We start from the raw sequence: 24,053 nt of genomic DNA, 5'->3' as shown, positions 1-24,053 counted from the left end.
CAGGCAACAACAGATGTTGACGAGGATGCGGAGAAAGAGGATCTCTTTTGCATTTCTGGTGGGAATGCAAGCTCGTGCAGCCACTCTGGAAAACAGTGGAGGTTTCTCAAAAAACTAAAAATAGAACTACCCTACGACCCAGCAATTGTACTACTAGGCATTTATCCACGGATACAGGTGTGGTGTTTTGAAGGGACACATGCACCCCCATGTTTATAGCAGCACTATCAACAATAGCCAAAGTATGGAAAGAGCCCAAATGTCCACCGATGGATGAATGGATAAAGAAGATGTGGTATGTACATACAATGGAGTATTACTTGGCAATCAAAAGGAATGAAATCTTGCCATTTGCAACTACGTGGATGGAACTGGAGGGTATTATACTGAGCGAAATTAGTCAGAGAAAGACAAAAATCATATGACTTCACTCATATGAGAACTCTAAAGGACAAAACAGATGAACATAAGGGAAGGGAAACAAAGATAATATAAAAACAGGGAGGGGGCAAAACATAAGAGATTCTTCAATATGGAGAACAAACAGAGGGTTACTGGAGGGGGGATGGGCTAAATGGGGAAGGGGCATTAAGGAATCTAGTCCTGAAAGCATTGTTGCACTATATGCTAATTTGGATATAAATTAAAAAAAAAAAAAATTAAAAGAAAAAAATAAAAAATAAATCACTATATATCTATCTAATATCAAAAGTTAATTGCAAGAAGAATAACAGCTTGGAAATATCTTCTCTATTTCTGGTGCTAAACAAACAGAATGTATACTATAAATGATGTATCACTATAAACTAGAATAATATGCTACGATTAAGAAAAACTCGCCAAAGTAACAATGATTGTTTTAAGGATGCTTTTTTTCTCTTTTCACTGTTCTTAAATACACATGAGGTTAATTTTAAAAAACTTACAAATACCCAAAAGATATACCAATTCGATCTTTGAACAATCTCATTATGGTTTTGTTATTTCTCTGACAACTAATGTTTCTGCGCATCTTTCTATGTGCTCATTGGCCATTTGTTCCTTTTGGTTTTTCATTTTCTTGAAGAGCAGAAACTTTAATTTAATAAAAAAGTAAATAGGGGTACCTGGGAGGCTCAGGTTAAGTGTCCCACTTTGGCTCTGGTCATGATCTCGTGGTCTGTGGGTTTAAGTCCCACATCGGGCTCTGTGCTGATAGCTCAGGGCCCGGAGCCTGCTTCGGATACCGTGTCTCCCTCTCTCTCTCTGCCCTCCCCGCTCATGCTCTCTCTCAAAAATAAACAAATATTAAAAAAAAAAAAAAACATACCTGAATAGTTTGTAAAGGATTTTAGGTCCTCAAGACTTATGGGAACTTGTGCACCAGAAATTAATACCTGCCAAAGAAAAAGCAAAAAGGCCAATTTGTAAAATTTGGGACGGATTTCAAGAACGCTTTCTCGCGTCACGAGACAAGTGTGGCTCCAGGCGGCAGCCAGAAGTACCTGAATCTCCTGCTGGTCAAACATTCGCAGCCACTCCAGGTTCAGCACGTTGGCCAGGCCCTGCCGGAAAGCCAGGCAGTGCTGGCGGATCTGGCGGTTCAGTCTGTAGTCCGCTACGAGGTGGATATACGTGATCCTGTTGGCGCTGGTGACAGGGATGTCTTTTCCACCATACTTTAGTTCAACTACCTGTGAACATTAAAATCGGGGTCTGAAAATCCCAAGTATGACTCGAGTGAAACAATTTCTTCAAAGACACTTGCCGGTGCTGCTGCGTCGCGAGAATAAAAGCTGGGCGCCTGGAGCGCCCCAGTCTGCGTCGGCGCAGACGCCGCTCTCGTGGGACTCTCCGAAGCCCGGCATCTCACCGTTTCAGATCAGCAGCCACCAACGCTTTCTCCAAAGCACTAAGGAATGACGTGACAATGTAATCGTGGCAACTTCGTTCTCAAAAATTAGGAGTCACAAAGGGCAAAGGTATGAACCAAAAAATGAACTTAAATCAAAAGTGATTCAATCTGGAGAAAATACAGCTTAAGGAATGAAGGTTGCGGTAGAATAATTGCTCATATTTGTACAAACAGCACGTTCTTCTCTTTGTATTTCCATCATGTTGGTACTATGGAGTACCCTATTTTTTTAAAAAAGATTTTACTTTTAAATAATCTCTACACCCAACATGGGGCTCGAACCTATAACCCCAAGATCGAGCGTCGCACGCTCCACCGACTGAGCCAGCCGGGCACCCCTGAAGTATTTTAAATGTGACTCAGAAGACAGTGGCAACATCAGAAGTAACAGACCAGCGCGTTCCCGTGTATCTGAACTGAATTCCCAAGAACGAGTGGTTACCGTCACGCGAGCACATCACAAAACCTGCAGGTCCCGCACACGGTCACTCGCGGACGCGCCAGGCAGTGGCAGAGGCCGGGCGCCGGCTCGCCCGCCCACTGTAACGGACACCCGCGAGTCCGCTGGGCCCTCGAACCGCTCTTGCCGTCGGCACAGTGGTGGTATTTTCAATAGCGTCTCACACACCAGAGGGGACGACAGAACACCACAGACGATCACGAACACACAGGCCTGAACGCGCCTTCTAAGTTCCTCGTTTCCTAGCACTTAAACGGGAGAAATGCATTCTCAGGCGCATCCGGATGACGGGGAAACAGCGAATCCACCGTAAGTGAACGAAAACATTCCAGAGCCACCACGGAGGCGGCCCCCCTCCGGGGCAGACACGGCACCTCCTCCTCACGTTCCTCCACAGCCTGCGCTTCTCCTGGGGCCCGTCACGTTCCACGCGGATCGAGGACGGTGACACGTCACCCCGGTGTCTCACCACTTGGCACAAAGGCCATTTAAAAATCTGCTTAATGGGGCGCCTGGGTGGCGCAGTCAGTTAAGCGTCCGACTTCAGCCAGGTCACGATCTCGTGGTCCGTGAGTTCGAGCCCCGCGTCGGGCTCTGGGCTGATGGCTCAGAGCCTGGAGCCTGTTTCCGATTCTGTGTCTCCCTCTCTCTCTGCCCCTCCCCCGTTCATGCTGTGTCTCTCTCTGTCCCAAAAATAAACAAACGTTGAAAAAAAAAAATTAAAAAAAAAAAAAAAATCTGCTTAAGATGACAAACTCATCCCGTGCCTAACGGCCCCACGACCACCTCATTGGGTTTGCTTTTCCCATATGGCACGTTCTAGGTGACGCCCCCCTTCTCACTGATTCCCGTTCTCCGCGCTCCGCACGCATGTCTCCTGCACGTCTCCAGGAGGGGACAGGCCACGACGCCTCCCGTGCTCGCCGTCCGCTGGCAGGCCATCTGTGACCCGCGCCCCAGGAGCTCGCTGCTCTGTTTTCATTTCAAAATCCCACCCGTTCCTTTAAGAGGACTGACAACAGGTAATAAGTGAGGGTGTACTGAGTGACTCGAAGACAAAGGACCCACGAAACCATCAGTTGAAGGACTCCCAAAGCCCCAGCAGCCCTGCCTGATGGGACGGGCATGACCTTTCCAGTGACTCTCTGGGCTACACCCACACAACTTCCCACGTTCCACACTGTGTCCAGCCTGCCCTAGGATCTCAGGTCTGAGGGCATATTTAAAGCTTTCAATCTGGAACCAGAGCAGCTCTTACAGCCAGAGCTATCTCCCTACTTCGGAATGTCTGCGTTCACAGCGTGGCCGGGCGCACGGGCTTCCCCCCTCCCCCCCCCCCCCCCACCTCCCTCCCTCACTCACCGGAGCAGACGGGGCCTCACTCACTCACTCACTCACTCACTCACTCACCAGAACGGCTCATTTTATCCTCAGCGCAGCGGACACACCCTCTGAAAATGAGGACGGGCCTCTAGGACTTGCCCAAGGCCACAGCACAGCTGCAAAGCCAGGGCTTCAACAGGGTCCTGGGACTCAGGTTCACGCTCTCCCATCGTTACAGACGCCCATGCCGGGTCCATGTTAAGCCCCGAGCGCCCACTCGGGAGAGCTCTGGGTACAGGTTAGCAGGCTGAATGAAGTCTCACGTTGGTTTTCCAGCAGGCTAACAAACAGCCGGACTGATTATACCAAAGGAAACAAATTGGGGAGGAACACTATTATTTGAAAAGGGAAGATTAATTAACATAACCTGCCAATGTAATGAAGTAGCTGCATATTACAAATCTTTAACTCGCAGTATTTTATAAACGGAAACCTGTATGAAGGACCATGTTTTTATACCCATCTCCGTGGGAATCCATAAGATACCCCCAAATTAGCTGCTTTACCAGTGACTTTCTAAATTTTTCTCATTTGACTCTTTAGTATAATTATTCTTATGCACTGTCATCTATAATCTCTTTATCCAGTGGGAATTTCTATGAGTAATTGGAACATCTTAACTTCACACTTTTGCTTTTAATAGATTCCAATATTATCAGTGGTGCTTTAATGGAACTCTTACAAATGCGACATTTCACTATTACCATCTATTTCAGAAGGAAAAATGGGAAATACTCCCATTAGCAAAGGCCGTGGACAGGTCATCATAAAACTGACTGCCCCAGCACTTTTATTTCGTTTTTAAATCATGCCACCAGGTGCAGGGAGACAAGAGCAGCCAGCAGCATTGACATCTGTACGTTCGAGGTTTCCTTATGCCGATAAAAAAAAACCCTCTTTAAAAAAAATCTGAATTTTGCAGGTTGAGACTTCAGGTCTATAAAATGGAAGAGGGGCACCTGGGTGGCTCAGTTAAGTGTCTGACTCTTCACTGTGGCTCAGGTCATGATCTCACAGTTCGTGAGCTCAAGCCCTGTGCCGGGCTCTGCACTGACGGTGCGGAGTCTGCCTGGGATTCTCTCTCTCTCTCTACTCCTCCCCCGCTCATGCTCGCTCACTCACTCTCTCGGAATAAATAAACATTAAAACAAAATAAAAAAATAAAATAAAATAAAATAAAATGGAAGAAGAGATGGAAACAAAGCAACTAAGTAAGATGTAACCAAAAGAAATACGGTTTTGTATTCCTCATTCTTATTTTATCGCGCACAGTATTGGAGTTACTTTTCATTTTTCTAAGATTGATTTTTAAATAATCTCTACACCCAAAGCGGGGCTCAAACCCACAACCCCGAGATCAAGAGTCGCACTCTCTTCCGACTGAGCCAGCCGGGTGCCCTGATAGTACGTTTCAAAATGCCTGGAGATGACCTAGTAAGAGAGGGAAGCAGGAGGCCTCAGGCAGGATCGTTACCTTTGTTTCCATTTAGGATTTAATCCACAGCTATTTTCTTCAATACGTAGCTTGTTAAAGGCTAAGAAATAGACTAAAATTCGAGTACCATGACGATGAACATTTAAAAATGCCCAGAATTTAAACAGCAGGATGTATTCATCCATGTGTGTGTTTTCAATCTTTGCTTTTGAAGACACCTCTGTGGCGTCGGAACCGTGCAATGTCCTGCAGCCCAGGGAGGAAGCCAATAAAGATCTTAAATCTCCTCGTAACTTTCTCAAAGAACCGTCAGGGACTCACACAGCTCTGTGTGTCACAACAGCACAATGAAACAGTCCTTCACATTCAGCAGGACGGCTGCTATTTTTTTTTAAAAGAGAGAGCGAGAGAGAGCGACAGAAAAGAAGGCAGAAAGCAAGTGCTGGCAGGCGTGTGGAGGGATCAGAACCTCTGCAGAGCCGGGAGAAATGCACCGTGGTGTGCCCGCTGTGGAGGACGTGCGGCAGGCCCTCGGAAAGTCACCATTAGAACCTGCACAGGACCCAGCGATCCCACCTCTAGGTATGCACCTACGGGAAGGGGACGCAGGGACTTGAACAGATACTTTGACAGCAACGTTCACGGCATCCTTGTTCACGATGGTGGACACAACTCTACTGTCCATCAAGGGATGAGCGGATAAAGGGGACGTGTATGTACGATGGAGTATCAGCCTTAAGAAGGAAGAAACCACAGGTGAACCTGGAGGACGTCGCACTCAGTGGCATAAACCTGTCACAGAAGGACAAATACTGTGTGATTCCACCTGTATGAGGCCCTTACAGCCGTCAAACTCACGGAGACCCAAAGGAGAATGATGGGCACCAGGGCACGGGGGCGGGGGACCGGGGCTCCAGTGCAACAACGTCCTGCCCGCCTATCCTCCTCTGACTCAAATAAAATCTACTTCGCTCAAGATACCTACAGAATTACTTTATTTTTCAAAAATTTATTTTAAGAGAGAGTGCACTGGCGAGTGCAAGTGGGGGAGGAGCAGAGAGAAAGGGGGGGAGAGAGAGACAGAGAGAGAGAGAGAGAGAGAGAGAGAGAGAGAGAGAGAGAGAATCCCAAGCAGGTTCCATGCTGACAGAGTGGAGCCCGACTCTGGGCTCAAACTCACCAACTGTGACGTCATGAACTGAGCCAAGATCAAGAGTCGGATGCTTAACTGACTGAGCCACCCGGGTGCCTCGAGGACGTCATTTTTAAAATGAAGATTACACAGGCGTGCTCTCATTAAAACTTGTTTCATTGCTTAACCCCCAGGTTGTGGTTCCTCTGAATTCTGGAAACACCTAACCCAAAGGCTGCTTCCAGGCCCCGCCCTGACTTACAGAATCAACATCTCAGGTTTCTCTGAGAGGAGGCTCCCGTATTTTCTTTGTTCTTTTCTTTCTTTCTTTTTAAAAAGATGTTATTTTTTTAAGCAATCTCTACACCCAACAGGGGTGCTCGAACTTACAGCCCCGAGATCGAGAGTCGCATACTCCACGGGTGGAGCCAGCCAGGTGCCCCTAAGTGTTTTCTTGTTATTCATTTTTCTATTAGCTCCAAAATGCACCCGTTTAGGCCGCCTTACCCTGACGCACTGAAATACTGCAAACCAGCGATGGATGGACACACTGGTTGTCTTTCTGAGCGTAGGTCTAACCTTTCTAAAGCCCAAGGCCTCAGATTGTCCTCCAAGAGGACAGGAGAAGCTCAGACTGGTGTCTGTCTGCCTCCTCTCGTGCACCCCCAAACTTAGCCCCTTCGACATCTGCTCACCTACCCGGTGAATGCCTTTCCACCCAGCCAGCCTCTCTTCCAGGTAGCTCTCCCTAACCTACTTGGAGCTGAGCTACTAGTAAACTGATACCTCACTATCCCGTTCGTATCGGCCTCCCTTGTTAGAATGTGTGTGTTCTCCTAGTTTACAAACCGTCTCCCACGCCTGGCCCGACGGCTGGCTCACAGGGTGTCATTAACGTCTCATAATGAAAACATACGGACCAGGCACGGTGGCAGGTAGGTAACGTGATATGAAAATAACCAAAATTGCATTAGCTCAAATGTGTTCAATACATGTGTTTATCAAAATAAAATGTGAGAGCTCACACCGGGAGGGTCGGGTTGAGGAGTACCCTGTGTGGATCAATGTACTCTCAGTGGTGGCTTCACCAAACGCTAAGTATCTATCTAGTACGAAGTTACTTTTGAGCTGGCAAAGCCTCAGTCAGAAACCAAGTAATAACAGAAATTTAGAGAAACGAGTATGAAGTTCAAAGGTAACCACAGTTTTGTACTTAAAATAACAACACTAGGTTCGGAAAATGGCACGATCCACGTAGGAACAGCAGAAAAGCGGTCTTTCCCCACAGAAGAGATGTATTTGTCTGAAAACCAAAATTAAGTTAGACAAGCAAAGCTGGGTAGTTAAAATCTAGTAAGATCAGAGAGCAGCATCAAAGGTTCTTAAATGTTGGATGTCTGTGTACATTAATAAAGGCTTTGTGGATTACGGGGAGCACGTGAACACAGGCCGAGGCAGACAGAACAGTAGACGCGCGTCCACAGCGCGGCGCCCGCTTCAGCAGGTGTCGCCTCCTAGCCGATGTGGGTCATCTCCGCGTCCACCCGCTGCCCCTGCTCCTCTCATCCTGGAAGCAAATTCCGGATGTTACCGAGTCTTCCGCCGCCTGGTGTGTTGTCCACGCGTGTGCACAGCGGTATTATCACCACAGCTGAGAAGTGGAAATAACCCAAACGTCCCTCAGCCGAGAAAGAAAACGTGGCACATCCGTACAATGGGACGACGTTCGGCCAGAAACAAAAAAAAAGCACCGGCTCCTGCAACAGGTGAACAAAGCCGGTCACACAAGGCCACAGGCCGTGAGATCCGGGTTATGTGCCACATCCAGAGACAGAACGTAGATGGCGCTCACCCACGCTGGGCAGGACCGACCCGCTAATGGGCACAGTCTCAGTGGAGGGACGCAACCATCCCGAACTCAGCTGCTGGTGACGGCGGAGCACTCTGGGGGTACACTGACCCGCGCCATGCTCTAAAGCGTGCATTTTTATGGTATGTACGTTATATCCCGACGATACTGTCATTTAAAAAATTAGTTTGAATCATCTCTAACATGCACGTTTTTTTTTTTTTTTTTAAAAATAAACACACCAAGGCCAACCACACTGATAACAAAGGCCAGCGATCCGTGTCCGAGCCACCGAGGCCCCCACGGTGATCAGGTAGGGAACAGAGGCGCACGGAGGCCCCTCAGGGCTCCTGTCAGGAAGGCGCTAACCTGCCACTCCCAGGGACCGAGAGCCAGCCAAGAGGCAGGGGTTAACCCCCGGCCCAGGAAGAGAGTCCCCGAGGACAGCCGTCACAAGGGAGTGGGGCGAGAGCCCGGGTGTCTCCAGCCCCCACCAACTCCCCACTTCTAACCCGCAGCCACAGCAGTTCTTCCAAGGGAGACGTGGAGCCTCCCCCTGCAAAGAGAAACCCTCCTCGTTGCCATGTGAACAGCAGCCGGCGAAGGGCCTCCTCACCTGCGCCTCTCCCAGGTCGTTGTTCACCACCGTGAAGTTTAGCCCAAGCTCCTCCACGTCGCCTTCGTAGCTCTTGAGAAACAGCAGATTCTTGTACACTTCAGGGTCTAACGAAGCCAGATGGTGGATGTCCACGTCCGCACTGGTTCCCAGCAATTTGGACAGGAAGAAGCCGGCAAAGGGCAATTCTACCAGCATATTCTCATAGAGGGCCTTCAGATGAGAACAAGGAACAACGATCAGTATGTCACAGGAATCCTTTCTCATACTTCCTACAAATAAAAAAGGCCAACTTGAGCCTGAAGAGAATCCTAAGACAGCAGATACCTTCTCTCCGCAGCAGCGACGACGGCGGAAGCTAGCTTTTGGCGAGCACTTACCAGCGCTGGACCGGTTTGACCATTCGCCGCGTGCACTCCGCGTGTCACGACTCTCAAACACCTGAAGGCTGAACCACAGCACGTTCACACCAAGGGGGACGTTCGAGAGCCACACGTGTTGTGCTGCAACGGCAGTCAGCACGCGTTTTCCGCAAAGGGCTCTGCCAGCGGAGGGGTCTCCTGGCTGCGCAGGCCGGAGTCTGACGCACGCTCTTGAAAGGCCTCCTGTCTTTCCTGGTACTGCTGGCCACAGCCGGTGGCCCGGGGCTTTGGGCTGTGTCACTCCCAGCCCTGCCTCTTCGAGAGGCTGTCGTCCCTGGGTGTGCCGGCACCTCCCTCCCCGGTCTCTATCATGAAGACACCTGTCACCGGGTTTGGGATCCTCTCTCACCCAGTGTGACCCCTCCTAGCTTGACTGCATAGGCAAATAAGGTCAGGTTCCCAGGCGCCAGGGATCAGGATGGAGCCTCTACCTTTTCTGGGGCCGCGGTTCAACACACGACCGCAGGCCGGACCGGCTCGGTGGCCGTGCCTCCACTCTGCCTCTAGCAAAAGGAGCACAGACAACGCGTGGACGAGCGAGGGCAGCTGTGTGCCAGGGCCGCACTCAAGTAATTCCCAACGCCAAGAAATACTATCCTTCAGACTTTTAGCGACGAAAAAGAAAAAGCCTTCTGAGCACCCTGGCCACGCGACAGGCAGCAGGCGGGGCCCGGCCCACAGGCTGCGGTCTGCCCCGCGCTGTTCCTACAGGGGGAGACTGAGCGTGGGAGATGCGTGTGCAGACCCTGGGAGTCAGCGGCTGGCAGAGGTGGTGCCAAAGCAGGTGCCCTGGCGCCCACACCAGGACTCCTCTGCTGCGTTCCTGTCTGCCCCGTGTCTGCGGACGGCGACGGACAACCAGACCGCACACTCGCGCACGTTAAAGGGTAATTTACGTACCGTAAAGTAAAATGTGCACGCGGCCTGATGAATTATTACATTTGATCACACCCGTGCAGCGGCCACAGAAGGCGTCCAGACACAGAACACTTCCCCCTCCCCGAGGTCCCGTGAGAGTTCCCTCCCGTTACCCCATTCTGTGGTCATCACCACGGCTGAGTCCCGCCGGGCCCGGGACTTCGTCGACGGGATCATACAGCACGCGCCCTCTTCCACACGCCTTCTCACAACATCCTGTTTCTGAGACTCGGCTATGACACTGTTCCTTCACCGAAGGCTGCGTGACACCGTCGCGTGACGGGCACAGGGTGGACACGTGGGCGGTGTCCCATGTGGGGCTGCTGGACAGTCGGTCTGAGCCCTTCTGTGGATCCGTGCTGGCTTCTCCCGGTACAGACCTAAGACCTGTTAACAGGGGAAGCGCTGGGCCCCAAGGTGCGTTTAGCTCTATTAGGCAATGACATGCGGTTTTCCAAAGTGCAACCATTTTCCCACCATGACCAGCAAGCAGGAGATTCCAGCTGGTCCAGAACCTCACCAACGATTGGTGCAGTCAGTCTTTTTATGTTTAGCTATTCTGGTTGGTGCAACGGGGTACCTCGCTGGGGTTTTAATCTGTAACTCCCTCGTGACCAGTGGTGACGGCATCACTGTGTTAACCCCCAGATTCTCTACCAAGAGACGGCGCGGGTTTTCCAACATGACGTCAGGGTTCATCTTACATGATAAATATCACTACAGCCCGAGGCTGTAAAGTTCAACAAGGAGTGAGAAACAGGCTGTAGACTTCTCAGGAACATTCTCATTCTTTTATTCTAAGAGATGAGGGACTTGGAAGCCGCCACAGGTCTCGTCACAAATGTTCTACTGAGACTAAGTGAGCACACACTGACGCTGGCCTCGTTTTGTGCGGCCCGTCGGGAAGATCTCCTCAGTGGAAGGAAGGGAGGCTTACAGAAGTCAAGGGGAGTCTGGATGTCCACAACAAAGGCCCTTCGTGCTAGAATACTCGTGGTCTGCAGAGACCTGACACGGCATGAGGGGAGTCCCCACCCCCACTTGGAACGTGGGGAGCCGGGCGCACATCGTCACAAACCCCGGGACCCTTGCCTGAGACCCTGAGACGGAGTGAGGCCGGGACGCCAGGCGCCAGGAGCACAGACAGAGCGGGATGGAGGAGGGAGCCCCACCTTGGAAAGTGCTGCCGTGAGCTGCGGAGCGTGAGCTGTGCTGGGATGTATTCACCGCTTTTCCTGTAAGGGAGACTCCAGTGCCACCACGCCACTCAGGGAACACCAACATAAAAACAAAGTTTAATCCCGGGGGAAATCTCTCAGCCACGAGGCCGCAGCTTTGGAAGCCCCTCTGCCGGGAGGCCGTGCACCCGACCACATCCACATCCGCTAGGTGTGGGACGCGAGGCTTTGCCGAGACACGCCCGTGCGAGTTTGCACACAGAAGACCACCAGCGTCCAGAGAGCAGGGGCTCTGCCCCTCCAACCTTCCAGCCCCGATGCCATCCGTCAGCTCGGCTTACGGGAGCCCTTCCCTGGTTACGGCTTCCGGCACCGTTACGGTGTCCACTCGGCCGTTCCACATCAAGTGCCTGCCACTTCCGCACTAGTAACGACAAACAGTGGCCGTCTGTGAAAAACCACTGGTCCCTGAACACACCGAAAACTGAACACTTGTACGAGTGCCCCCTTCCCTCCTCCGCCGGAGAACGCTCAGGTTCACCTTGAGATGGACACCGGAAAGTCCCCCCACTAACACGACTGGAAGGAAGTAGAAGACAGCCATGAAACACCCGGAGAGCACTGGCTTGTTTCAGAAAGCCACCGGCCGACAATACGAGTGACGCTCTCCCCAAGTCAGGTCACACCATCTGTTAACTACGTATTTCGTAAGATTCCCCCTCCAGCTAAGACTCCAGATGTTCTCTGCCAGGGAAACTGAAGGGTTATGTCTCTGTGCTTTTACTTCTGATTTGAAGACTGATGATTACCCGATTAATTCTAAACAGAAAGAAAGAAAGAAAGAAAGAAAGAAAGAAAGAAAGAAAGAAAGAAAGAAAGAAAGAGGCAAAAAAGGACTTCGGAACGAGAGAATGAGCGGTACGATGGTGACCGGGCTTAACCCATCTACTGATATCGCAAAGAGCGAGCTGTTGGAAAATCCACAGTGTGCTTAAAGTTAAGAATGGTTAATACTATTACCCGGAGCACTTAAAACTCCCATTACTTCTAAATGAACGATGGCTTCAAAGCCAAGAACATTCTGCACAAGACGACATGATTGATTCCAGGTGTTGAAGAAAAGCCTCATTTGTACAGTGGACTTTAAAGTAAGCTGGAAGTGTAAATCATTTGATGTTCAATATATAAGGTCATTGTTTGCCATTTCTGCATTAGTAACAATAAACCAGTGAAATTCGTTAAATATATCAGAGCTACCTGAATTTTAAACAGAAATCCCACTGTGACTCATAAAATGTAAATGCCTAGGTATAATTTGTTACGTAAGGCAGGTTTAAACCGTTAGAGCATTTAATATACAAGCACTAATAAATGATAGCACTAAAAACTATGATTGCATCAGCTAAATGGATTATAAATTAAATTTCCATAATGTATGCAACTGAGATACAAACGTAAGCATAAATCAAGGTATTTTCTAAACACAGGTTAATTATACAATTTCAAGACTGCCTATTTTTTATGCAAAATAATCCACTTAGCATTTTCCACATTGGCCTTAATTCTCAGCCAGTTGCACACTTGTTCCAGAAGCACATCAATAACTACTTGTCACGAAAAAAAGTGCAATAGGTATATGGAAAAAACCTGTAGCGTATTTTTCAACTGTCTGTCTTTTATGAGTGTTTATAGCTAGAGATTGTGCCAAAATGATTCGAAATAAAAAGGATTAATTATAGTAGAAGCCTTTTAATATAAGTGAGTGCAGTCGCAATGCAATTAATGCAAATCGTGGCGCTATCGGGAGAATAAATGTGAACCGCGTCACAGGCCATTTCTGTTTGTTGCCAAATAACTTCAGTAATTTACTACATTAAGAATCAATAAAAAAAATAATGCTTTTCAAATGCATCTCTATCAATCTTCAGGCAGTTCTAAAGTGAACATTTATAACTTAATCTAAAAACTATATCAGAGTTGTCTTGTATTAAAACCACCCTAATTGAGCAAGAAGATAATAATTTTAATTATTTCAGATCATGCTAACCTTGGAGTTTAAAAAAAATAAGGAAGAAATGTAAAATAAGGATGTAAGCTGACAGTAATACGTTATTTATTAAAAAAAATTTTTTTTTAAGAATCTTTATCCATTTTTGAGAGAGAGAGAGAGAGACAGAGCATGAGCAGGGCAGGAACAGATAGAGAGGGAGACACAGAATCCGAAGCAGGCTCCAGGCTCCGAGTTGACCGTCAGCACAGAGCCCGACGCGGGGCTGGAACCCGTGACCCTTGAGATCATGACCTGAGCCGAAGTCGGCCGCTCAACCAACTGAGCCACCCAGGCACCCCAGTAATACGCCATCTAATAGTTGTGCTTCAAAATTACTAACCGGGAGTGGAAAACATGGTCTCTCGCTGGGACTACCGTGGGTTTTAGGCCCATAAGCTCCCGCAGGGCAGGAAACGCACTCCATCCTTAACAGGACCTGAGTCTGCATGCAACATCCGGCATCCGGGCGCTCAGGAGACGTTTATTAAATGCCCACTTATTATGTGCTAGGGACTACTTTGTACACTGCAATTCTACAACCATAAATTTGTTTGCAAAAATCCATTTCTGCTCTTTGGAGACACCCCAGGTTATGCAAAACCACGTGTGCGTCCACGTGTGTGAAGAGTCACTCCAAGCCCCTGGGCGTCCACAACCCTGTCCCAGGCGTCTTTCCGTGGCGCTCACTGCTTTCGTCAGCACAGCGGCAACGACACCGGGTGTAAAGGTTTGCGCCCCGGGTTCCCAGGTACCTCCCGTGCACCGTCACCACCCAAGATGGTGAGGCAGCCCCCCACCCCCACACTCCCTCCTGCTCTCGGGCACCTCCAGTGTTTCTTTACACATCGACTCCGTCCGTTCAGGACTCGGCGAACGCCCACCAAGCACGACTGGGCAGGTGCAGTGGTTCAAGGGATCCCTGAAACCTGGAGGCTCCATGCGAAGGTGCTGGCACCGCCTTCTCTTCCTACGGGGACTCCAGGTGCCAGAGAGCAGGGCGCTCCTCTCTAGGCCCCATTCCCACGCCTCCGGCCACGGCCACGGCCACTGCCAACACTGGAAGCCAAGGCTTTCGAGAGGACGGGTCGTTACTTGCAACGGACGTTACATGGCAACGGACGGTCTGGACTTCATGCTTGGACAGCTTTATTGAAAAAAACAGTTCACCTTTGGAAAACCTGTAGGGGATGTCGGGTGGGTGGGAGATGAAAGTTCACCTCTCCTAGCCTATTCTCCTCATCGGACATCCGGAAATCAACCTGTGACGTGGAGAAATTCTGAGCGGCGGGCGCCTCCCCTCTCTTCGCCTCCCCTCCCCTCCTCTCCCAGGTTCCCGCTCTTCCCAGAGGGCCGGTCTCTGCCCACGGAAATACTTCTGGAAGATAAACACCCAAAAGGGTTTGCCCAAGTAACAAACCCACAGTCCCATTTACAGCCACAAGGAGTAAACATCTGGGAGTTTTAGAACTGTTGTTACGTTCCTGCTTCTGAGAGATTTAGCAAGAGTTTAGAAAAACAGGGAGGTCCAGCTCAGGTACCCCACACAGCAGGAACTATTTTCACTAATGAAAAGGAAACATTTTTCAGGTTTAAAAGTTCTTGAGGCGCCTGGCTGGCTCAGTCTATAGAGGGTGTGTGTGAATCTTGATCTCCGGGTTGTGAGTTCGAGCGCCATGTTGGTTGTAGAGACTACTTAAAAATAAAAATCTTAAAAATTCTTTTACCACACAGGATAATAAAATATTAGACTGAGATCCGTCATACCACCTCCCTCGAAATTTGAGCATATGGGTGTCCCTCGAGGGCATGATCTCCAGGCACTGAGTACTTTCCCTAGCAAGACTAGGATCCGTGACCTCCAGACTCCCTCCAGCTTCCGGCGGTCACACCCACCGACTCCGCCCCATGTCAATTTCCTTCCACTAACTCCCCTGACACTTTCTGGCTCTTGCAAAGTCACCACATTACACTGCTGTTTCTTGAGCTTCGCTGAGACACAGGTCACGTCCCTTACAAGTTGCCCATTTACAGAGAACAAGCCAGCGGTCGTACGGTGAGAGTTGTGTGGCCGTCACCACAGCTGGGTTTTGGACGTTTTCATCACCCTGTACTCCTTAGTGGTCCTCATTTCTCCCACGCTCCCATCCTGGGACGATCTTTCATCTACTTTATGTCTTCACAGATTTCCCTTTTGGGACATTTCAGCCATCTTCTGTGATTGGCTTTGCTCACGTAGTGTGTTTCGTTCAGCGTGCAGAGGCAGGGGGAAGATTCCGTCGCAGGGCTGGAACAGTTCTGTTAGTCTTGGTCAGCTGACGGCCGTTTGGGTCACGAATCGCCTCGGGCCGTTTCCGGTAATGCTGCGCGCACTTCTGGACAAGTTCTGCGCGGACACGTGCTGGCTGGGCCATGGAGCGGCCCTGATGGACTGTGTAGGAGCGGCCGCCCTCCCCCGCGTTCGCGGTCTACTCCCACGGACGGGACCTCGATTCCTCCACATCCCCGCCAGACGTGTTCTTACCAGTCCCGCTGACTCTTCCCGTCCTAGTGGCGGTGAAGTGGTTCTGATGTGCGTTTTCCTGAGGACCGAGGATGGCGAGCATCCGTTCTGTGCTCGCTGCTCACTAATCTATGTCCTCTGGAGAAGCGTCTACTCGGGCCCTTTGCCCATTTTGAAACAAGTTTGCCTTTCCGTTTCCGAGGACTTTAGGTATCCTAGCACAAGTCCCTTACCCTCTTTAAGTTTCTTGATGGTGTTCTTTGAAGCAAAAAGGTTTTGGATGCAATCCGATCTATTTTTTTTCTTTCTGCATTCTTGGTTTCACTTCTGCGGAGCACGATTCTTCCTGGCAGCCCGGCAGCACCCGGCACTGCTCCGGGACGGGATGCGCCCGCTCTCCGTCCTCCTCAGCGTCCCTGTCCGTCAGCGGTTCTCTCCTCGTTCGCGCTCTCACACCAGTGGGAAAAGCAAGGCCGGGATCTCCGCCTCTCACTGCCTCTTCCACCCCCCGCACCGCCGTCCCTGCTGCTGGGCCACAGCGCCCACTGCAACGCCTCCCACAGCTGCTGGCCCCCTGACGGTGACCCTGACCTAACTGCGTGGCCGTCGCCCGCACACTCGGCCTTCTCTTTTCTTGCAAACAATCACTAGGCTCTACCAGCCCCACACTTGAGCTACCGCTCAGATCTTCTTCACCCCTCAAGAGCTGTGACTGTGCTACCCCTGCCCCCATCCTTCCTGGAGCAGAGAACCCCTGTCCTAGGCGTGCAGCCCAACTGGTCCTCACAAAGTGAACCCACTCAGTAAAAGCACTCGGTCCTCCAAAGAGGAACTGACCAGCACCCCAGAAACGCCCCGTGCCCCTCCAAGGATAAAGGACCTGACACCCAATAACAGAAATTAGTTTTGCCGGAGTCCTGCAGAATACACTCTGCTCTTTCTGGCTTCTCGCACTCAACATCATGTCTGTGCCACACCTCTGAGCTGCTGTGAATAGTTGTTGCTGGGTCACCCCGTGGTTCATGTGAATGTCCCACAGCTCATTTACCCGCTGTACTTCTGAGGGACGTCTGGGCAGTTTACCTCGGGGCTGCATAATACAGCGTTACTATGCAGGGGTCTTGGGGAACACACACACACGTCTTTGTATGGGTTACACCTGTGGGTACGGGACACAGCAGCTGGAGTACCCCCGCAGGTACAGGACACACTACCTAATAAGGCACTTCTGGAAGACCCTGCTTCCGTACCTTGCGACCCACGTGCTAAGGCTTTGGCCTCCACCCTCCAGGCAAGCTGCTCGAACACGCTGTGAAGTGCTCACTTCTCAGTCCTATGCTCTTGACACACGGACAGCATCCGACTCTTCCTCACTGTCTCTCCCCTGAAACACGGTTTCACGTGGCTTCCAGTCTGCTCCCTGCTCTCAGCTGCCTTCTCCTGACCTTCGGTGGCTACATCCTCCTCCAGCCTCTGAACTCTCAGCCTGGGGACAGCCCAGGACTCGGTTCCTCAGCGTCTCCTCTTCTCTAGCTACACTTACTGCCTGGGCGACACAGCCGCATCTCACGACCTCAGGCCTGTTTGAGCTCTGACGGCTCAGCTCCTACCTTGCCCCTCAAGCCAAGGCCCGCAGATTCAACCGCACGCTTAGCTGACATCACCACAGAACGTCTGACAGACCTCTCAGCCCTAAGGAAAAATGAACACTTCATCATCCCTCCCCAAGCCCCTCTCGGTGGATGACACTTGTATCCCCCGGTTCTCAGAACAAAATCCGTGTGGCCCTGCTGTCTCTCCTCCTTCCCACCCCAACATCTGAGTTTTTAGCAAATCCCCTTGGGTCCCACTGCTTCCTCTCCAACACTACCTCCCAGGACGAAGATACTAACGACCACCCAACCTGAGTGCCTGTGACACGTCCAACTGGCCGGCTTGCTCGTGCTCCCCTGGCTGTGTGAGCTATTTATGATGCCAGGGCAGGGAGATCCGCACAACATAACTCATATCCCATCACTGCTCTGCTCAGACGCTGCTGCCTCCTAAAGTTGATCACAATTCTGGAAACGAGAGTAACAATATGTATGTTTCCTTGGTCTGCTTTCATTAAATTAAATTTACTAATTTCAAGCTAGTACTTAAATGTTCTAAAGAATTTAAATGGGCTACACTTTGTTTTTTAATATTTACTGTCTTTACTGCACAAATGAAGATTAGAGCAGTGGACGTTAAAGCAGGACGAGCAAGTCTGTGTTTCTAATTTTCATAGTGACCACCTAACACGGCTTAGAGAAACAAAGACGGTCTCGACACGGTACTCATCTGTGTTTGACTCGTATTTGGGAGTGCGTGAAAATTAGGAGAAGGGGTATCCCAACAGCAGGGAAGATCTACTTTATTCAGGAGCAGAAAGAATTTTGGTGAATATCTCCAAGTGGCTAAAACTAAAATGATACTTTTAGGTGGTGGAATCAGCTGCATTCTGGAACACCCTTGTCATTTTCACCATACAATCTACCTTGTTTTTATATCATGTTTAGTTCTGAAGAAATAAACTTAGGTAGAAAACTATGACCTCAACTGACAAGAAGAATAATTTTCAGATTGGTGAACACTTTGTTTTTATTTTTTTTTTTTAATTTTTTTTTTCAACGTTTATTTATTTTTGGGACAGAGAGAGACAGAGCATGAACGGGGGAGGGGCAGAGAGAGAGGGAGACACAGAATCGGAAACAGGCTCCAGGCTCTGAGCCGTCAGTCCAGAGCCCGACGCGGGGCTCGAACTCACGGACCGCGAGATCATGACCTGGCTGAAGTCGGACGCTTAATCGACTGCGCCACCCAGGTGCCCCAACACTTTGTTTTTAAAGGAAAAGAATGTAAATTCTGTGTTATTAGAATGCTGTACGGATTTAAGGGAACAGTTCTCAGAGGGGGTAAGATTAAAACAAAATAATCATCTGTAAATTACTATGATCGTTCATTGTTCTGCTTCCAAAAAAGGTTGAAGGTCAACAAGCAAACTCATAATGAACCGCCCACTGTGGATAATCGGGAGACTCAGAGAAAGCTTGCTTGTGAAATTTGCTGACACCAAAGTAAAAAAGTCTTTACACTGATTGGAAGGCTTGGATTAAGCACAGGATGATCAACTATTGGCTGAATGTTATGTTTAAAAAATCTAGGCGAAAAGATCTATTAACTTGAGACACAAGAGCACTTAGTTCGGTGACAATCAGATGAGGGAGCTCCGTCACTCTGACCCCTAATGAGCCTGAGAGTTCAGAACAAGATATTAGAAAAGAGAGGCTTTGCCATTTAAAGACCAAGGTAACTAAATCACTATACTCACTTCAGTCTTCACTTTTAAAGGCTCAGCAGATTTGGTGAGCATTTTACGAAGGGACTCCAATGGTATAAAAGAATAAATTTTCCCAACTCTCAAAAATCTCAGGGTAAACCATTAACATTTACATTCTAGGACGCATTAAACGCACACTGTATTCTACTAAAATACAAAATGGTAAACCACGTGTGGAAGGGTGTCTGCTAATTAGAAATCTGAAATATATGACCGAGATATTATCAAATAATCTGATTTACAGGCATCCTGTTCCAATTAAATCAATATTCTGAAGCAAGGGGAAAAAAGCCATTTTCAAATAGAATTCAAATATGATAAAAGATTTCCTTCAATAAATTTCTGAACTTAATTGGTTTAAATGGACCTAGGTGCTTCTATCTGTAAAAAAAAGTTCAAGATGACATTACCACATCCTTGAGCTGTTTATTTATTCCCTGTCGACAGCCTGATTTACAGGCGATAAAATGCAATCACGACCCACACCAGAAGCAGGAACCATCTGCTAATGGAACTTTTAATTGAGAAGTGACCACTGACATGAGGTAATTCTTTCTATGCAGGATTGCTCTTGAAGACCTCTTTGCACTTCATCACAGTAAACAATCACTAACATATGCATTAAAGAAAATTTAAATACATTATGACCCAATAAATATCATAATCAATCAATATACAATTTTCTTCTGCTAAGGATTTAATGTTCAGATACCATACTATTAGCCCTATACTATTACACTCACTTAGATCTCGACAATTTTTATCATGTTGGCACCAAGTTTAACCATTTGTAATCAGAAAATAATCAGATCTTTTAGAAACTAGCACTCCCTTAGGAATTTCTGGAAAATGCAGAAAATTATATCAGTAAAAACTTAACTATGTGAAACGAAATTATCTACCATCATCAAACAACTAGCTTTCTTACTGATTTTATCTAACCTTCACTACTTTAAAGATTATTGAACTACACTTGACATAAACTTCATTTCTGGGACAAAGTCTCCAGAGTCTGGTGTGAAGTGATGCACATTCCAGAGCAAAGGAGGGACAGCGATCGGTCATCCGCCCCGCACCTGCGTCTTCACGAGTGCCATCAAGAATAGCGTGCCAGGGGATAACTCAGGGGAAAGGAGTCTATCCCCTCAAACTTACAGAACCATTGACCAGAAGACTTTAGTGAACCAGGATGGTCCAATTTTCCTGTCTCTGTATTAATCAAGATCGGACAATTTATACACTCAGGAAGAAAAAATACAAAACGTTAATAAGATCTCATCATGCAAGTAAGATTACTGTGTCGTCTGACACCGCACCGTGTGAAAACCACCAAACTCAGGGGATATTTCAGGGGCACCCTGCTGGCTTGGTTGGTAGAGCACGTGACTCTCGATCTTGGGGTCGTGAGCTCAAGCCCCACACTGGGTGTGGAGATTATTTAAAAATAATTTTTTTTTTTTAATTAGGAGGTATTTCAGGTTAGTCTAGTAACATAAAGCTCCCCTTCATTATTATTTTAGATTTTAATTTTACTATTATTAATTTAGGAGATTCTTGGGCTCACCTTAATAAAAACGACTATGCATCATCTCAAAGATTTTCATGAAACGAGTTACGAAAGCCGTGTGCTCCAGAGGGAGCCAGAGAGAGAGGGGGGGTCTGGTCTGGTGGACAGCCGACACCAAAGCCAGCATGCGGCGTCGCGGGGAGAGGCAGGGTGTCTCAAAATGAAGTGAGAAAATGATCTGTTTGACACGCATGCTAAGGAATCTAACGTCAGGCCGATGTCTGAAGCTGGTCTCTGAAACGATAAGGAGAGCCTAAAGAAACACACTGGTGTAACAGTGAGGTCGAGCTGAGCCCATCAGTAAGCCTCTTCCAAGGAATCAACCGCTCATGTGGAATCGGAGCAAACGGTAATGACCGGACCTCCTACTATGCATGTCAAAGAAAGATCCATGACCCACCAGTTCCTTCCGCTGCCCCTCTGCTGCGTTGGGTCCTGGGGCTTCATTACCATTCGTCATTGGTAAGCACACACAGCACAAGACTGACGACAAAGGCACAGTAATCAAAGCGGTGCCACGCTGGCACAGACACAGAGATGAGTGAAACCGAGAGTCCAGAAATAAACCCTCACATTCACAGTCAACTGACTCTGGGCAAGGGAACCACGTCAGTCTTTTTAACAAATGGTGTGAGGACAAAGGGGTGTCCACGTGCGACAGAACCTGCTGGGACGCCTAACTCACACCACCTACAGAAATTAACTCCTAATGGAGCAGAGACTCAAATGGAAGAACTAAAATGACTCAATTCTTAGAACACACACAGGTATAAATCTCTGCGACCCTGGATTAAACCACGTGACCACAAGTTTCTTAGACAAGACTGCAAAAGCTCAGGCAACAAAAGAAAAATAAATGCATCAGAAGCCATCAAGAAAGTGAAAGACAACCCACAGAACGGGAGAAAATACTTGCAAATCACATGTCGGATAAGGACTTGAACTAGAATACATAAAGGACTTAATAATAGAAGACAAACAACTCAATTTAAGAAATGGACAACGTGGGGCGCCCGGGTGGCTCACTTGGTTAATAAATCTGACTTCGGCTCAGGTCACGATCTCACAGTCTGTGGGTTCAAGCCCCGCGTCGGGCTCTGTGCTGACAGTTCAGCCTGGAGCCTGTTTCGGATTCTCTGTTTCCCTCTCTCTCTGCCCCTCCCCTGCACACTGTCTCTCTCTCTCTCTCTCTCAAAAATAAATAAACATTAAAATAAAAATTTTTTAAAAAGTTAGTATTCAGTTAAAAAGAAAGAAAACCCAAATCTCTTTTTTGGACTTCATCTGTCCCGCGGGGAAGCAGTTAGCCACCCCGGATTTAAATGAAGTCTCTGGCCTGCTGTCCCCACCTTTGGTACACTGAATGTTTGCGTCCCCAGGGCGGTGGCATTAGGAGGCTGACTCTGGACGGTGATGGGGTCATGAGGCAGAGCCCTCAGGGATGTGATTGGTGTCCTTCTCAAAGGGATCCTGGAGAGCCCCTCACCCCTTCCATCATGTGAGGACATGGTGAGAAGGCACGGACGTGAACCGGGACGAGGGCCCCCACCCAAGGAGACCCCGCGGCTTGTTGATGGCGACCTTCCAGCCTCCCGAACCGTGAGAAAGACGTGTGTGTCCCTCAGAAGCTGCACGTCTGTGGTGCTCTGTTCTAGCCATCCGCAGGGACGACAGGCAGGGACTGACCTGGTTGCTTGACGAACAGCACTGGTATCGGGGGTGTCCTGGCTTTGCTTCTGACTTTACCAGTGGGAGTGGGGGGGGGGGGCGGGCAGGTCCTGTCAAAGTTTCACCAATAAACAGGAAGTGTCCACCAGGCTACAGATGAAGTTTTCCTGTCACTTACAGTAAAGGGCAAATTGTGTTTGTGTGCACGGTCGGCGGGTGTGTGACGTGCTGCTCATGACAGCACTACCCTCACGTCATCCTTACATGGCCAACTTTGCTGGAGTTTGCACACGACACATGTACCACTCACCCCATACCCAGTAACAATGGTCGTCTGCCTCGCAGCACTCTAAAAGTTTACGGAACCTTTAAAGACCACTTGTAACTAAAGAACCACTTGTGACACTACCAATGAGAGCAACAGAGAGCTTTCTGGTATTTCTAGCACACAGCCAGACGGCCAACAGCCACTGAAAAGATTTCGACCAACAGGATTTTATCGTATGTGCCCCCAGGTTCTCCACACTGTGCAAATACTTTATGCTTGTGACTACTGTGCACGTAACGCACAACGATGAAATGTTAGTTATTCTACAAAGGAATACGATGCAGGGATCACCAAAATTACTTCAGCAATTCTGAATAAAGATCTTCAATGAAATAGACGGCAACCACACGGAAACACAAGCCCAGCACCCCGTGGTCCCAGAACACTGTACCTTTCCAAGCATCCTGCCCAGGAAGTAGTAATGTCTGGCGAAGGAGTCTCCCACCAGCATGTGAGCAGCTGGGCTGGGGTACAGAAGGCCCTCGTTAGTGGTCTTAAAGAACCCCTGATTGGGGTTAAATCCCGACTTCAGCAGTTCATTGAGGAACTCTCTGAAAATCCCACCACCGTCGATGCCAGCTTCATCCAGGCCGTGCGCGTTGAGCAGGTGCACGCGAATCCGCTTTTTCAAATCAGGCTCTGTTGGGACAAAGGGGTGATGGGGACGAGGAGAGAAACATCGTAAATACGCTAGCATTGCTACAGGAAGTTTTGGAAGGGGAGCAAGAGTAGCAGAGATACTTTAATGCAGGACTAAAAAAAAAAAAATCAATGAGATTGAAAACAGATGATGAAATAGACCGACCAGAAATTCCCCCAAAGCTGCCAACGGGAGGAAGAGAAAAAGAAGTTCCTTCGTGTTAACATATCACACACGGAGGTGAGGGGAAACTGAGTGTTCAGGAGCAAATAAAGTTATCCCACATATTCTAAAGGACAGGACGCTCTAAAATACTAGGAGACTTGTACTAGGAGGGAGGGAATTAAGCACGTGAGAATACCAGGGGAACAGCAACTGTTACCAGGAAAGGTGAAAACCATAAATGGATAAAGAAGATGTCAGCGGGGCGCCTGGGTGGCGCAGTCGGTTAAGCGTCCGACTTCAGCCAGGTCACGATCTCGCGGTCCGTGAGTTCGAGCCCCGCGTCAGGCTCTGGGCTGATGGCTCGGAGCCTGGAGCCTGTTTCCGAGTCTGTGTCTCCCTCTCTCTGCCCCTCCCCCGTTCATGCTCTGTCTCTCTCTGTCCCAAAAATAAATAAACGTTGAAAAAAAAAAAAAAAATTTAAAAAAAA

At 48.8% G+C, this 24,053-nt stretch overlaps 1 protein-coding gene across 2 annotated transcripts in view; it reads right to left on the bottom strand.

The window, feature by feature from the left end:
- The window catches only part of UBE3C (ubiquitin protein ligase E3C), a 123,613-nt gene that overhangs the window by 17,951 nt on the left and 81,609 nt on the right, over positions 1 to 24,053 (bottom strand). For both annotated transcript variants that reach the window (XM_045496324.1, XM_045496325.1), the window contains 4 exons: positions 23,153 to 23,400; positions 8,770 to 8,982; positions 1,485 to 1,673; positions 1,310 to 1,376 (listed from right to left, as the gene is read on the bottom strand). In XM_045496324.1, coding sequence (XP_045352280.1) covers positions 1,310 to 1,376; positions 1,485 to 1,673; positions 8,770 to 8,982; positions 23,153 to 23,400 — 717 coding nt within the window. The remainder of the gene's footprint in view (positions 1 to 1,309; positions 1,377 to 1,484; positions 1,674 to 8,769; positions 8,983 to 23,152; positions 23,401 to 24,053) is intronic.

Source organism: Leopardus geoffroyi, chromosome A2, assembly GCF_018350155.1.
Source record: "Leopardus geoffroyi isolate Oge1 chromosome A2, O.geoffroyi_Oge1_pat1.0, whole genome shotgun sequence".
NCBI lineage: Eukaryota > Metazoa > Chordata > Mammalia > Carnivora > Felidae > Leopardus > Leopardus geoffroyi.
This window is presented reverse-complemented; position numbering and strand designations above follow the sequence as displayed.